Source organism: Canis lupus, chromosome X, assembly GCF_011100685.1.
Source record: "Canis lupus familiaris isolate Mischka breed German Shepherd chromosome X, alternate assembly UU_Cfam_GSD_1.0, whole genome shotgun sequence".
Lineage (NCBI taxonomy): Eukaryota > Metazoa > Chordata > Mammalia > Carnivora > Canidae > Canis > Canis lupus.
The window spans coordinates 106,256,720-106,273,355 of NC_049260.1; the positions used below are offsets into that span (position 1 = coordinate 106,256,720).

The 16,636-nt window shown below is 41.4% G+C and overlaps 1 protein-coding gene across 1 annotated transcript; it reads left to right on the plus strand.

The window, feature by feature from the left end:
• Positions 1-15,817: 15,817 nt before the first annotated feature.
• On the plus strand, positions 15,818-16,392 carry LOC100686507 (fatty acid-binding protein, adipocyte-like). The gene has a single exon (XM_038588355.1). It carries the CDS (start codon positions 15,823-15,825, stop codon positions 16,339-16,341), a length of 519 nt encoding a protein of 172 aa, XP_038444283.1. The 5' UTR covers positions 15,818-15,822; the 3' UTR covers positions 16,342-16,392.
• Positions 16,393-16,636: the final 244 nt, after the last annotated feature.

Sequence of the window (16,636 nt, forward strand, 5' to 3'; positions counted from 1 at the left end):
TATCTTGTTTGCTGTTTCTTCTGTCTCTTTTGCTGTCTTCTCCATCCCTGCTTAACCTCTAAATGTTAAAGACCTTAGTCTTCTTTTCTAGTTTCACTACATCCGAGATTACCTCAAATGATCCCATGGCTTTAAACAGTATCTATATGCTGCTTATATCTACAATTTTGACAACTCTTCTTGAGCTCTAGACTCTTATCCAATGGTCTTTTTTTAGAATATTTACTTGCATGTCTGGCATTGAATTTCAAACTTAATGTAACCCAAAGAGAACCTTTAATTTTGGCCCCAAAATATATTCCTATCTCAATCTCGTATACTTCAGAAAATGGCATCACCATCCATGCAGTTATTCAGGCCTCAAAAAAGGCATCGATCTGATTTCTCCCCTTTTCTTTACCCTCAGCCCCCTGTCAGATGTTTCAAGTCTATCTCCAAAATGTAGTTCAGATCTCTCCCTTTCTCTCTATATTTGCTACATTCATTTGCTACCATCTTAATCCAGGCCACTCTAGCCTCTCACTGGGGCTACTGCATTAGCCTCCTAACTGGTCATTCAGTTGCCCCTGTTGCCTTTCTACAGCCCTTTCTTTATATAGAAGCCAAAGATCTACAATAATCGTGCTTAATGAGGTACCTGGGTGGCTCAGTCTGTGGGCACCTGACTCTTGATTGCAGCTCAGGTCAGTCTCAGGGTCATGAGATCCAGCCCTGTGCTGGGCTCCACACTCAGCAGGGAGTATGCTTGGGATTTCTCTCCCTGCCTCTCCCTTTACTCTTCCCCTTGCCCCGCTTGCTTTCTCTCTCAAAAATAAATTTTTTAAAAGATTTCATCCATTTATTCACGAGAGACACAGAAAGAGAGGCAGAGACATAGGCAGAGGGGGAAGCAGGCTCCTTGCAGGGAGCCTGATGCGGGGCCCGATCCCCAGACCCCGGGATCATGCCCTGAGCAGAAGGCAGACACTCAACCACTGAGCCACCCAGGCATCCAAAATTAAATAAATCTTTAAAAAATTATTATACTCGGGCAGCCCGGGTGGCTCAGGGGTTTAGCGATGCCTTCAGCCCAGGGCGTGATCCTGGAGTCCCAGGATCAAGTCCCACGTCAGGCTCCCTGCATGGAGCCTGCTTCTCCTTCTGCCTGTGTCTCTGTCTTTCTGTCTCTGTGTCTCTCATGAGTAAATAAATTCTTTTTTAAAAAATTATTATACTCAATGATAAAAGAATACAAGCATTTACTTTAAAACTCAGAAAAAGAAGGTGAGGATGCCTGTCATTACTGCTTGTGTTTGACACTGTAATTAAAGACCCAGCAAACACAATAGTATATGAAAAAGAAATAAGACATATAAGGATTGGGAAGAAAGAAAAAATGATCATACTTGCAGGTGATATAGCTGCCTACATATGAAATACAATAGAATTTATGAGTCATTAAAACAGAATTCAACAAGGGTAATGGATACAATGATATGAAAAATCAGTATTAATCATTTCAATATACTAGAAACAACTAATCAGAATAGGTAATTTTAAAAAAAGGAATGATACTAATAAAAAATATATATTCTTAGCAAGGATCTAGAAATACACATACACAAAATTTGTGTAAGATCTTTGTGGAAAATTTTGGAAGTCGTAAAAGATGACCTTGTGCTTCCCGGTGCAGGACAAGATGAAGTAGAAGTACTTTTCCCTATTTGTTCCACTAAGTATAGGTAAAAACTTAATGCTAAATAGAAAACAAACATAAGAAGACTCTGATAGGTGGAGAGAAGACTCAGACAGACGGGCTAAGGACCCTGGGAACTGAGGAGACATGTCAGTAAGTTCCTTCTGTTTTCATTTGGCCTCATCTATCCCAGACTAGGTTCTAGAGAAACTGGCAATCCTAAAATACCAATAAGAACAGACCAGAAAAAGTCCCAACAAAAGTCTGATATCTCTAGCCATGGTACCAGGAAAGAAGCAATGTAGTGAGAAAGAAAACTTTTACCAATAACTGTTCCCTACTCCAGCTGAATTTTTTTCCACAGGGGAAAAAAATGTAATCCCAGTCTGACCTTTGCCAGCAAGGCAGAGTAGGGAGCCTGGACTTCACCTTCCCCAGACTGTAAACAGGTACCTCAACCACCCACTGGGGTATTGTCAACGAGGGCTGAGAGGGAAGCCAGGACTGTAACAAGGTGCCTCCTCACACAATGAAAGTGGCAACTCTGTGGGGAGCCTACACTTCTTCCTCCAGCTGGGAGTAAGGAGGCCATAATTCTTCTTCCTCCACTGCAACACTGTCAGAGAAGGCCTGCTAAAACTGAAGATTTCAACAATATATGCCCAATAATAATAAATACCCAAAATATCAAAATCAGTTGTCATACCAAGAACCAGGAAAATTTCAACATCAATGAGAAAAAACAATCAACAGATGCCATGACTGAGAGGACATAGGTGTTAGAATTATCCGACATAGCTTTTAAAGTAGTAAACTTGACAATAAAAATAATAGAGGGATCCCTGGGTGGCGCAGCGGTTTGGCGCCTGCCTTTGGCCTAGGGCACGATCCTGGAGACCCAGGATCGATTCCCACGTCGGGCTCCCGGTGCATGGAGCCTGCTTCTCTCTGCCTGTGTCTCTGCCTCTCTTTCTCTCTCTGTGACTATCATAAATAAAAAATAAATAAATAAATAAAAATAAAAATAATAGAAATTACTCAGGATGGACAACAGAGGGAAAGTAAACCAAAAAAATATGAACAGAGCCTTAGGGACCTATGCAATTATATCAAAAGACATGGCATCAGAATCCCAGAAGAGGAGAAAGAGGACAAGGCTGAAAAAGTAGTCAAAGAAATACTGGCTGAACATCTCTCAAATGTGGCAGATTCAATAAGCTTAGTGGATCCCAAAGAGGATAAACCCAAAGAAATCCAGGCTGAGCTACATAGTCAAACTTCTGAAAACTAAAAACAAAGAAAAAACCTTGAAAGAGCCAGAGAGAAATGATACCTTTACCTATCAGGGAAAAACAATTCCTATCATTCCAACAAATGACCAATGGGTTTCTCATCAGAACCTGTGGAGGTCACAAGAAAGTGGCATACTGTTTTTCAAGTGCTGAAAGAAAAGAACCACCTACACACACTTCCATGTCCAGCAAAAGTTTCCTTCAGAAATGAAGAGGAAATCAAGACATTTTCAGATGAAGGAAAAACAAAAGAATTTGTCACTAGTACACCAACACTTAAAGAATGGCTAAAGGAAGTTCTCCAAAAAGAAAGAAGGGATAAAAAAAGGGCCTTAGAACATCAGGATGGAGGAACAAAGAAAGATAAAAAAAATATGGATAAATACAATAGGCTTTCCTTCTTTTCTTGAGTTTTCTAAATTATGTTTGATGGTTGAATAAAAAGTAAAACACTGTCTAATATGTTTATCAGTGTATGTAGAGTAAATATTTTTTAAAATTTTATTTATTTGGGGATCCCTGGGTGGCTCAGCAGTTTAGCGCCTGCCTTTGGCCCGGGGCATGATCCTGGAGTCCCAGGATCAAGTCCCGCATCAGGCTCCCGGCATGCAGCCTGCTTCTCCCTCCTCCTGTGTCTCTGCCTCTCTCTCTCTCTCTCTCTCTCTCTGTGTGTGTCTATCATAAATAAATAAATAAATCTTTAAAAAAAAATAAAATTTTATTTTTTATTTTTTTTATTTATTTTTTTAAATTTTATTTATTTATATGGGGGCAGAGAAAGCATGAGCAGGGAGAGGGGCAGGGGAAGAGGGGGAAGCAGACTTGCCACTGGGCACAGAGCCTAATGTGGGGCTTGATTCTAGGACCCTGAGATCATGACCTAAGCTGAAGTCAGATGCGTAACCAACTGGGCCACCCAGATGTACCTGTAGAGGAAATATTTAAGATAATTATATTATAAACTGGGGAGGAGATAAAGGGACATAAAGGGAGGCAAAGTTTTCACATTTTGCTCTACTAGGTAAAATGATGACACCAGTAGACTGTGATGAGTTATATATATACCTATACAAAAAGATACTCTTGGAAACCCGTAGATAAATCAAAATGAAATTCTAAAAAATGTTCAAGTAACCCACAGGAAGATTTAAAAACTAAAACAGAGAAGCAAAAGATAGAGCAAACATAAAATATGAAAAATGGAAATGTCCAAAATGTCACACAATAGGTGAATGGTTCAAGAAACTGTGCTATGTCCATACCATGGATTCATATTCAGCAATAAAAAGGAGAAAACTATTGACACATGTAACAATTTAGATGAATATCTAGAAATTATGATGAATAAAAAAAGACACTCTCAAAAGGTCATATACCATATGATTCCATTTATATAACATTCTTAAAATGACAAAATTGTAGAGATGAACAGATTAGTGGTTTCTGCGGGTTAGAGATGAGGTAGGTGTAACTATAAAGGGGTAGCACGAGGAATATCTTTGTAGTGATAGACTAGTTCTGTATCTTGATTTCAATGTGGCTATACAAATCTACACATGATAAAATGACCTAGAAATATACACAAACATTGTGCCAGTGTCAAATTCCTGGTTTTAATACCATACTCTAGTTATGTAAGATGTAATTGCTGATAAAAAATTTTGTTAGGCAAGACAAATAAGTTCTAGAAATCTACAGTACAACATTGTGTCAATAGTCAACAATTCAGCATCTTACGCTTAAAGATCTGTTAAAGGGCAGATCTCATGCGAAGTTTCTTAGCACAAAACAACAATCACAAAAAGGGGCCGGAGGAAACTTTTACAGGTGATGGATATATTTATCACCTGATTGCGGTAATAGTTTCACAGGTATATGCATATCTTCAAACTCATCAAATTGTACACATTAAACATGTCCAGCTTTTGGTATATCGATTGTTCCTCAATAAAACTGTATTAAAAAACAAAATGTAACCACTGTGAGAAAATCAGCAAACAGTACAGGGGATGGCCTCTGTACTACATTTCCATCTTCCTGTGAATCCATAATTGCACCAAAATAAAAACTTGCAAAATGGTAACCTCAGAAATATACCTCAGCAGAAATATAAATGATCATGTATGAGAAGACTCAACATCAAGATGTCAAATCTCTTCAAACTGATCTATAAATTTAATTCAGATTCCATCAAAATTGCAACAGGATGTTTTATGAACCTTAACAAGCTGATCCTAATTTATGCTGAAGAGTAAGGCACCAAGAATAGACAAAACAATTTTGAAGAGCAATGGAGGGCAGATTATCAAGACTTATCATTATAGCAATAATAACAGTGTGGTACTGGTGGATAAATAGATCAGTGGAATAGAGAAAGAGCCTTAAAAACTCATATAAATCTGTGGGAAGTAGGTATATGACAGATTGATTATAAATCATGGAAGAGGGGCACCTGTGTGGCTCAGTCTGTGAAGCATCTGCCTTTGGCTCAGGTTGTGATCCTGGGGTCCTGGGATTGAGCCCCATATCAGGCTCCCTGCTCAGCAGGGATTCTGCCTCTCCCTCTCCTTTTGACCCTCCCCCTTGCTCATGTGTGCACTCTCTCTGCTCTCTCTCAAATAAATAAATAAAATCTTTTAAAAATATATAAATCATGGAAGATATGATATAGACTATTTGATAAATGTTATTAAAATTATCCGTGTGAAAAAAGATAAAATTAGATAACACCTTAAAATCCTACCTAAGAATTAATTCAAAATGAATTAAAGATCTAAATGTTATTTTTTTTTATTGGTGTTCAATTTACTAACATACAGAATAACACCCAGTGCCCGTCACCCATTCCCTCCCACCCCCTGCCCTCCTCCCCTTCTACCACCCCTAGTTCGTTTCCCAGAGTTAGCAGTCTTTACGTTCTGTCTCCCTTTCTGATATTTCCCACACATTTCTTATTTTTTAAGTTTAGTCATTTAAGTAATCTCTATACTCAATCTGGGGCTTGAACTCATGACCCCAAGATCAAGAGTCCCATGCTCTTCCAACTGAGCCAGCCAGGTACCCTAAAGGTCTAAATGTTATAAAGGTACCCTAAAGGTCTAAATGTTATAAAGCAAAATTTTATAACATTTTGATGTAAATATAGAATACCCTTATGATCTTGGAGTAAGGAAGAATTTAGTAATCACACATGCACATAAACTAACAGATTTTAATAGAAAAGCCTGATAAATGTTACTACATTAAATATTAAAATGTCTATAGAAAAAAACTCTATAAAGTTAAAGACCAGCAATACAGTGGAAGAAGACATTTGCCACACACAAAATTGAAAAGGAAACCATATCCAAAATGTATATAATAAATACATTTTGAAAAGGCAACCAACCCAAAGGAAAAATTGGCAAAGAATCCCAACAGGCAATGAACAGAAGGAACTGGAATGATCTACAAATATATGAAAAGATGCTCAACCTCCCTCAAATATTCAGGGAACTACTTGTCAGATTGGCAAAAATTAAAACTCAAAAGTTGCCTGTGGTATGATGTCATGGGAACACGTAGACCACTGGTAGGGCTATTAGTAAAAAAAAAAAAAATGGAAACTACCTAAATATCCATCAACTGGGAAATGAGTAAATTAAGTGTGTCATTATAGGTTACTGTTCAGCAGTGAAATGATCTAGATCAATATGTACCTACACGGACTGATCTCAGAAAATAATGCTGAGAATGGTTTGACAAGAAGTGGGAGATAAAAAGAATACTTTTCCTTAAGTATTTTACCCTTTTCATTTTAAAGCAATGGAATACAGGTGTGCCTGGGTGGCTCAGTCAGTTAAGGGTCCGACTCTTGGTTTCGGCTCAGGTCATGATCTCAGGGTTGTGGGATTGGGCCCCACATCTAGCTCCATGTTCAGCGGAGAGTCTACTTGAAGATTCTCTCTCTCCCTCTCACAAAGTTTTAAAAAATGAAAAAATGGAAGACAAAGTAAATATGGTAGTGTATTTCCACTCTGCATGGCAAAAATAGTCTACATGGCAAGTGTTTGTTATATTCTTCTCTGAACTTTCCTGTATTTTGAAAGCTCTCAGTATAAGTGAAAGGTGTGGTGTCAGATGCTTCTGATAAATACTCAGTTTAGGGAACCATCATATTAAGATACTAGTAACATTATAGGTTAACCTTCCCAGGGACACTTTCGTTTTTAAAGAAGGCTGCAGTATTTAATCCAAAGATTGAGGCACAGTGGTATCTGCTGTCACTTATAAACTGTGGGTCATGAAGTTTTGAAGACAAAACTTCAAAGGGAGTTATTTTCCTCTCATGCACTAGCCTTGCAATTTGGGTAAGTTGTCACCACTTTGACAGAATGATAGGCTCCCATTAGGTTGGACAGCTCAGAGACAACAAAACATTTTCCCATTCAGTTATGCTTTCATTCTTTATAAATAAAACTGCATTGAAAACAACTGCATGTGAAATAAAAGAGCAAGATTCATAGAAACATGGATACCTGTATGCAAATAAACTCCCTCCAATTTTATCAAGCATGGATTCTATGCTGTCCATCCACCTTGCGTAGACTGAACACAGTTTAAATATTTCTTGGTTTGTCTGCAGAGTATTGAGTCTTGTCCATAGTTCAGAGGCTCCTACTCCCTTCACCCCAATCAACTCTGCCAGTTGTTTAAACAGCTCGAATCTTTCTGCAGCCACGGCTTTTAAGTGAGAGTCTTTTTATTGCTTTGGGCATGTTCCTTCTCCTAGCCAGTGCTCAGAATTTTAACTATCTAACTATTCAATTTCTCTCTGTCTCTTTACATGGGGGAGAAACTGGATTTCTGTTCCACACAGTTTGGCAAAGGCGAGCAGGGAGTGAGAGATTACAGCCAGATGTACATCTGCATGTCAGCAGCAAGAAGGTCTGGGATGGTGCGTTTTCAATCAGAAGGGAGTCATTTTCCCCCTCAAAGGAGAGAGCTTCCTCCCTCCCATCAGATATTTGGCGGCTAGATGCTCACTGATTAATTACTGAGGTCGCATCTACACACAACTAGTTTTCCTAACAATTCTAGCAGGCTTCCAGTTCATTCCTGAAAGTGCTTCTTATTTTTAAAGGAACTACCCTCCTCTCCCAAAGCATACATTTGAAAAAAAAAAAAAAAAGAAAATAGTTCAAAGAACAATTTATTTCAAGGGCAGGGAAACATTTTGAGTACCCTTCAAATCAGAACACCAAGCCAATCAGTTATTCTATTTGCTCATCACATGCTTAGTATCATGCCTAGTATCTTCTGGTCAATTCCAGAAATCCATTTTATATTGGAAAGGTAAGGCAACACGGGCATCCTTTCTCTGTACTCCAACAGCCCTCCACGTGTCTAACAGAGATAGCATATCAAGTTCGTTATTAGAAAGTTCCTTTTTCTAGTTTGATTCATTACTGACAATTTCCACCTGTTTTCCAAGACATATGAGGTCCCCAATACAATCAGTCCATGAAACCTAACCTGGAAATGGCCTCTTAGATCACATTCTTATTTGTAAGGAGCTCAGCATGTAATGCAGCCAGTGCTAGAAGTAGTTGATTGTAAGAAGTCTAATTATGGGTTCTCCAAGACATGCTACATTCTCGAGTATGGGTTGATTGTCACTACTTTAACTATGTTCCCATCTCTGTATCAGGGGAAATACCTGACAAATGAGCAGTAGCTCTGTGATATCAACGACAATTTGCCATGCAAAATTTGGGAGCAATCCAAATGAAAATGTGTGTACTATAGCTCTGAAAAGCTGCATCTGCCCATCCCCCCCTCCCTAAGTTCATCTCTCCCAGATAACACACGTCTTGTGGATCGCTCCAATTCTAAACTGTGATACAACTGACAGATGATATTTGAGTGCATGACATACTCCCAGGGGTATACTTGGGGACTACATAATTCTTGGCATGCCAGCTATTAATTGGGCGGGCCCCTTTCTCTAACTCTCATTAAACATACCAAAATGCAAGCAGGCAAGAGTGATGCTGTTATTATAAGGATAACCTTGAATCCACTCCAATGTATAACCATGGTAAATCATTCAGCAATTTTAGTATGTTCACTCCCATCAGTAACAAATTATTGACATTAGCACTTTACAGCCAATCATGACACATCAGCTGTGGTTAACAAGAACTACTCTTGTCCCATTGGTGACCTGCCATGCTCTTTGCATGGTTTTCCCTCTGCTCTAAGAGGTTCGAAGCCGCACATAATAAGTCCACAAAACAAGTTTGTCAATTGACTGAAGGAATGAATGAATGAAGTGCTGTCGACCTCAGATAAGCCTCCCGCTGCATTTGTAACAGTCACACATTGGGCCATAGCCATGCTCCGATGAAAAATAATATTCTGTTACGAATAGGAAAGTCAACTGTGATTATGAGCAATTTTCTTAACCAGAAAGCATTGAGTCGTAAGATGCTTTGCAGCTGTACATTTTTATTAAGGACCATTTAAATAAACATAAAACATGTTTGCCAGGAGAGGGTAAAAAGACGGATGCAAATTTCAGTCAGAAAATAGGTACATTCATTTTTTTTTTTTTGCATCTGCCTTAAAAATGTGCCCCTAAAACAGCAATTACCCTTGGATGTCATTTTTGACCAGCGACAGGGACCAGAAATAGTGACTTAATTTAGGCAGGAGTTTGCTGGGACATAATATGGCTACTGTGCCTGGAGTCTTTCTTGGTCATAAAAGCAGTAAGGAAGTATGACATAACGTTGTGATGGTAAATCACAGCCCCAGCCATTTTGGTTGGCAGAATTTGAAAGACAAACATTACTTCAGGAGCAGAGAAGACGTGCCTAATTACCTCCGTGCCTGGGCTGAGTTCCCTGCAGCTTGGGTCGTTTCTGGATTCAGGTGTGTCCACACGGCCAGGGGCCAGCGTGGCCTGGTGAGGAAGTAGGTGCCCAGGGATGAGAGGAATGGCAGCCCCTGCCTCCCCTCCCCCACAACATCCTATCCAGGGAAATAAGGCAGCTGAACCAAAGGAGAGAGCAGCCTCCAGGGACCCCGTGGAGCCTAGAGGGAGTGAGACTGGGGAAAGAGGAGAAGCTAGTCTCAGACACTCTGCCTGGAAGTGGTAGGGACCTGAACCCATCACATCTGTGAATCTCAGCCATTTTTACCTTGGACCAGCCCAAATCACCTCCTCCTCCCCTCCTGAGGTCTCCCTGTCTGGCTGCAGCTGAGGCTCAAATGGGCTTGGGGACTCCTCTACTCCAGGTGACCATGGACTAGAGATAGAGCCTTCTTTCCTTGCTTGCTGCATTTTCAGAGCTCTGAAACTTCCATTCCTTTCTATTTTTTGTTTGACACGGACAGCCCCAGGCCCCCCTCCTCTCCTTCTTCTGTTTGCTCTATCTCTCTGACCCTTTATGGGAATCAGTTGCCCACTCATAGTAGGGTGGAATATAGTAGCATCCCAGCAAGGCTTTCCCTGGGGCACTCATCCCTTTGCCAGAGTTGTTCTGTTTTTTTTTTCTCTCATTCCTCTTCCTCACATGTATACTCCTAATCCCAGTAATTCTCAAACTTTCTTTTTTTAAACTACAGCAACACATAGAGAACATAAATTGACATTTTTTAAAAAGATTTATTTATTTATTTATTTATTTATTTATTTATTTATTTATTTATTTATTTATGAGAGAAAGAGAGCCAAGAAAAAATGCAGGGAGGGAGAGGGACAAGCCAACTCTGCACTGAGCAGGGAGCTGGATGTGGGGCTCAATCCCAGGACCCTGGGATCATGACCTGAGCCGAAGGCAGATGTTTAACTGATGAGCCACCCAGGTGCCCTGACATTTTTTTAACCCAAAATGTGATATTGGATTGTTTTTCACTCATCTTGATTTTGGGTGCTTTTAGTGCTGCTTTTATCTGAAGGAGCATCCTTCTATACACCTTGCTTTTCCTCCTGTAGGCTGCAAAGGACAGTGGAGCACAAACTACAGTTTGTGTATGGCTCAAGATGGTGGCAATTCTGTAAGCAATTCTGTGGGCACTTCACATCCATAAAGTAGGAGTTGGGGCCCTCGTACTAGGTGCCTCTTCTTGTGCTTCTTCGTCTCCTCTTCCAGGGTTGGGTGGAGGGGGGTCCTTCATGAGGGGCATATTCTCGTGAGGAGGGCGTCACCACCAAAAAGGCCATAAAATTGACATTTTAACCATTTTAAGTGTCCAGTTCAGTGGCATTAATGTTGTGCATCATCTTTTTCCAGACCTCTTTTTGTCTTCTCAAACTGAAACTGGACACATTAAACAACTCTCCTTTTGCCCCTACCTCAAGCCCCTAGCAACCACCATTCTACTTTCTGCCACTATGAATGGTACCTTAGGTCCCGCATGTAAATGGAATCATACACTATTTTTTGTGTGACAAGCTCCTTTCATTTAGCCTAATGTCTTCAAGTTTCTTCTATAGTGTGTAGCAGGTGTCAGGATTTCCTCCCTTTTGAAGGCTGAATAGTACTCCACTGTATGAACGTACCACCTTCTGTTTACATTCATCTGTTGATAGACACTGGGTTGCCTCCACCTTCTGAATTTTCTTTTGAACTGTGAAAACATTAGGAATGAACACCCAAAGTGCTGAAGCTCTCCACTGCCCTATCTCCTGCTTTCCAGAATCCTTATTTTGGACTACCACAGTCCCCAGGTATGAGCACTCAGAGCAGTTGTTAAGTGGTTGGCATATTTCACAGTATCTAATCTGTACAACAATGCAGTGAAGTGGGTGTTTCTCTCCATATAACAGTCTTATACTGAGACTCAGAAGAGCTAAGCAAGGGACACCTGGGTGGCTCAGTGATTGAGCATCTTCTTTGGCTCGGGGCTTGATCCCAGAGTCCCAGGATCAAGTCCTGCATTGGGCTATCTGCAGGAAGCCTGCTTCTCCCTTTCACTCTGCCTAGGTCTCTGTGTCTCTCATGAATCAATAAATAAAACCTTTAAAAAAAAAAAAAGAAGAGGTAAACGACTTGCTTAAGGCCAAACAATAAATAGCAGAGCTTGGGTTTGAAAACCCCAGTCAGGCTTGCCTGGCTGCAAAGCCCCTACTTGGAAGCATCATTCCTAGTGCCTACCCGAGGCCCAGAGGCCCTTTGCCACCAGTTCCTTCTGTTTGGTCTCAGATTGGGTTGGTTTGTAAGAAATGTAGAGCTGATTCTACGCACTGACAGAGCACTGACCACATGTGCCTGGAAGGGCCCTTTGGGTCTTAAAATCCTGGCCACCACCCTCTTGCACATGCACATGCATGTACGATACACACACACACAGAGTTTTGAAATCATCCTACTCTGGGGGCTGTCAAGACTTCTCTGTTGCTGTTTAAACCAGGCAGTGAGCCTTATTGAGATGCTGGGATTTGTTTTAACTTTGTTCATCAATTAGCAGAAAGAAGACTGCCCTAGACTGGGGACTCAGTTCATGTTCTTGGATCTGCTACTCTTCCATAAGCTGTTTGTTTCATTTCCTCTCCCGAGGCAATCTGCTCTTGAATGGATTAATTAAAGAGGTGCCCAGCATTTTAAAATTCTAGAAGAATTAGGCTTGAGGCTGTTGGCAGATGTTTACCTGTTAGTGTAAGCATGCCTTAGAAGCCTGGGTGACACCACTTTCCACCAAGGAAAAGAAGGGCTGAGGGATGTTGTGGCTGAGATGGGGGCGGTGGGGGCGGCGCAGTTGGGTTGTGTGCAGGGGTGCCCCATGGATGAGAGAAAAAGCCTAGTGGGGCTGGGCACTTGCAAATAGAAAACACAAACTCAATTGCCTCAATTTTGCCAGGAGCTGGCCAGGTCCACAGCTTTCTCTGACATTACCCCAAAAACTGGTCAGAGTGGCTATGCACATGCCGGTACCCTGGGCAGCAGCAGGCCCAGCTGGGTAAACAGAAGTGCAGGAGCAAAACAAGCCAATAAATCATGGTACGGCTCTAGGCTGCTCCGGTCCCCTCCTCCCTCTTCCTTTCCAGCACCCCCCTCCCCACCTCGCCCCGGGTCTCCCTATCAAGCAAATGGGCCCAGGTGTCCTTTGATCTATCTCCTTCCCCTTCAGAAAAGAGGAATGTCTCTATAGGAAGGGTGAGCTCAGCCCCACCTGTGATCTGCCCCAGGGTTCCTTGCAGAGAGCCATGAGCTTCACACATCCAGCTGCTAATGGCAGAAAAGAGAAGCAGACATGGGGTGTTTGAGAAGCTGAAGGTTGGCCCATGTTTAGAGGGGCCCAGGTGGTTGACCTTTATAGAGATGAATGGGCATGTTTTCTACCTCAAGCACTGGAGAATGAGCCACAGCCTATACTAAGCACACAGCGCCCTGATAGGACCAGAGTTGAGCTTAAACTCCACCACTGCTCCTTTGCCTTGTGGCTTGTGTTTTTCATACATTCCCTGTCCTCAGATTGGAGCTTGTCCATTTTTGAGATCCCTCATCCTGCTAGCAAATGGATAGATCGCCCATTGTTAGTTCACTGATCTTCAGAGGCCTTCTTCTTCCAGGAGGCCCATACAGTGTGGCATGTTTCACTGCATAGAGCTCTTCTGACTGCTGTATCCCCAGTCCTAGAACAATACTAACATCTCATTGGTGCTAATACTCACTGAGTGAATGAATGAATTGGCATCATGTAATGGTTAAGGGATCAGTCTCTCAAGTCAGATCAGAATTCCAGCCCAGGTTCTGACAGTTTGACCTTGGGAAAGATAACCTCCTTTGGCCTTGGTTTTCTTGTATATTAGATAATAGTATCATAAAAAAGTAATGTGTGAATTTAAAAAATAATGCACATACTGCACTTAGCCAGTGCATGACCCATCAATTCTCAGTAAAATGTTAGTTGTTCTTGTTATTATTATTAATTTGTATATCAACCCCAGGCAACTGGTCTAGATTGCTGGGAATGCTGAATTGAGAATTCTGTGGTCTCAACCCAACTCGATGGAAAAGAGTGCTTTAAGGCCTACTATGAGTGAAGATAGGAGAAGTGGGAACTTACAGGGGATTTGCCTTCTCTGGTTTGGCCATACAAGTGGCCAACCCTGAACCATCTGGAATATTCTTCAGGGAGAAGTACATTGCATATATATGGCAAATTGCTTTTATCAGCCATGTAGGTGTAAGAAAAAAGCTTAGGGCTTCAGTGGGGACTGCCCCTCACAGTAAGGGCAAGGATGGAGGGTAGGCCTGCCTACTAAAATTCTGAAACTATTCAAATATCCCACTACTTGCCTAAGGGTTAGATATAGCACTCTTCTTAAAAATATTTATTTATTTATTTGAGAGAGAAAGAGAATGCATGAGTTGGGGAGGAGTAGAGGGAGAGGGAGAGAATCCTCAAGCAGACTCTCCACTGAGCATGGAGCCCCACATCAGGCTCAATCCCAGGACTCTGAGATCATGACCTGAGCCAAAATCAACAGGTGGACACTCAACCTACTGAGCTACCCAGGTGCCCCAGAAATAGCATTCTTCATCAAAGAAACAGACCCTGATGGGAAGCCATTCCCTTATTCTTGAGTGGAGTCTTTGGTTCTATAAGAAGAATGACCATCTTTCCATGTGCTTGAGTCTGTCAAATGTCACACACTACATTTCAAACATGTGAGTTGACATCATGTGAGCAACAGTGTACTCATTTCCAACCCTATTTGAACTTCAAAGGACATGTCAGCCACATTAGTCCCACCTAAGTATGTGGCACTTTTGATCAACAGGTACCTGATGGCCAAGAAGACTCAGAGGCCCATGTGTATTTAGAAATGGAGCCAAGAAAGGGAATTTTTGACTAAAGGCAAATGAACCTAAGTCTTGTAAAGTTTGAGTTCAGCTATAAACACAAAGCCCATGAAGTCAGAGAAAGTCTTAAATTCTCTATCTGAAAACACTCCAATGACATCATCTTGAGCCTGGGAGTGTCTTTGGGGTTTGGAGAAGTGTGAGCCAGAAAGCCTCCATGGAGAAAAAAAAATTTTCCCCATCACAAAGTCTCTCCAGAGACTTCTGGCTTTCAACAAAGCTGGAAGGTGGACTTGGGCTGTGAGGGGCACTCCGAGGGTAGGAGTATACCTTTCATTCCCCATCCCCTGAACTAGCTTCATCAATTAATGAACTTGCCTTTGTACATTACTTGAAAAGTACCTAAAGAACATGCTGCTCTCCAGAAATACCTCCTTCCTGGCTTCTGGCAAGTCTTTTTTTTTTTTTAACAACCTTAGGGCTTGACATTCCTCATGATCAGAGAATTTGGACAGGGTAACTTAAGGAGGCCTTAGCAAGCAAGAACACATGACTCAAGCAAGTGGATGCCATCTGGTCAGTTAGAAAGGCTTGTGGGCAAGGGGCACTCAACAGGGAACCAATTATGAGAGGAGTCTCAGGGCCTAAGGTCCCAGCTGGGGGGCAGAGACCATTGAGATCAAATCCCAGGACCTGGCTACTTGAGGCCACTCGGGGACTAGACACAAAAGTAGAGAAGAGAGATTTGAGGGCAAACATATGTTTACATTTTGCCTGGAGCCACACTGGGCAGCACTTCTCCCAGAGTCCTTCTTTCTCACCAGACAGAAGGGACACAAAGCTGAAAGATTGCTCACCTCCTTTTCTCTGCACATCTCCCTCCCTTGCCAAATAAATTGGCTATAAAGGGGACTGTGAATAACTGTTTGGCAGAAAGGCAAGGCCCCTTCTTTATGGGCTGCTTAGTGTTAAATAATTTATAATAGCCATTCTCATAACACCTTACAGACCACGACAGCTTTTTTCTCATCTTGAAGATAATCCTAAAAGCTAAAAAAAAATGTGTGATGCTTTTGTGGGTACCTGGAAACTTAGCTCCAGTGAAAACTTTGATGATTACATGAAAGAAGTGGGAGTGGGCTTCACCACCAGGAAAGTGGCTGGCATGGCCAAACCCAACATGATCATCAGTGTAAACGGGGATGTGATCACCATTAAATCGGAAAGCACCTTTAAAAATACAGAGATTTCCTTCAAACTGGGCCAGGAATTTGATGAAGTCACTGTGGATGACAGAAAAGTCAAGAGCATCATAACCTTAGATGGAGGTGTCCTGGTACAGGTACAGAAGTGGGACGGAAAATCAACTACCATAAAAAGAAAACGAGTGGATGATAAACTGGTGGTAGAATGTATCATGAAAGGCATCACTTCTACCAGAATTTATGAGAGAGCATATAATCCAAGGGACATCGAGCTGAAGTTTGCATTGAACTCTACAACATTCTGTTGGATGTATTGTCCAAACATGTATTGTTATTTTCTACTAATTAGCAAGCAACCGATTTCCCCCAAATGATCTTATCCAACGTGGATGTTTGTTAAATAAAACCTTTTAGATATAAAAAAATAATAATAGCCATTCTCTAAATAGAAAGAATTTCACCCAAGCCATTTTTACCTCACACCTGGGCAAAACCTATGGACAAATATTCTTTATGAACACAGATGTAAAAATCCTCAACAAAATTCAGAATAGGTAAATCCACGGAGGCAGAAAGTGATTAGCAATTGCCAAGGGCTGGGAAGAGGGGAGAATGTGGAGTGTTTAATGTGTATGGGGCTTTCTCCTGGGGTGATGAAAATGTTCTGGA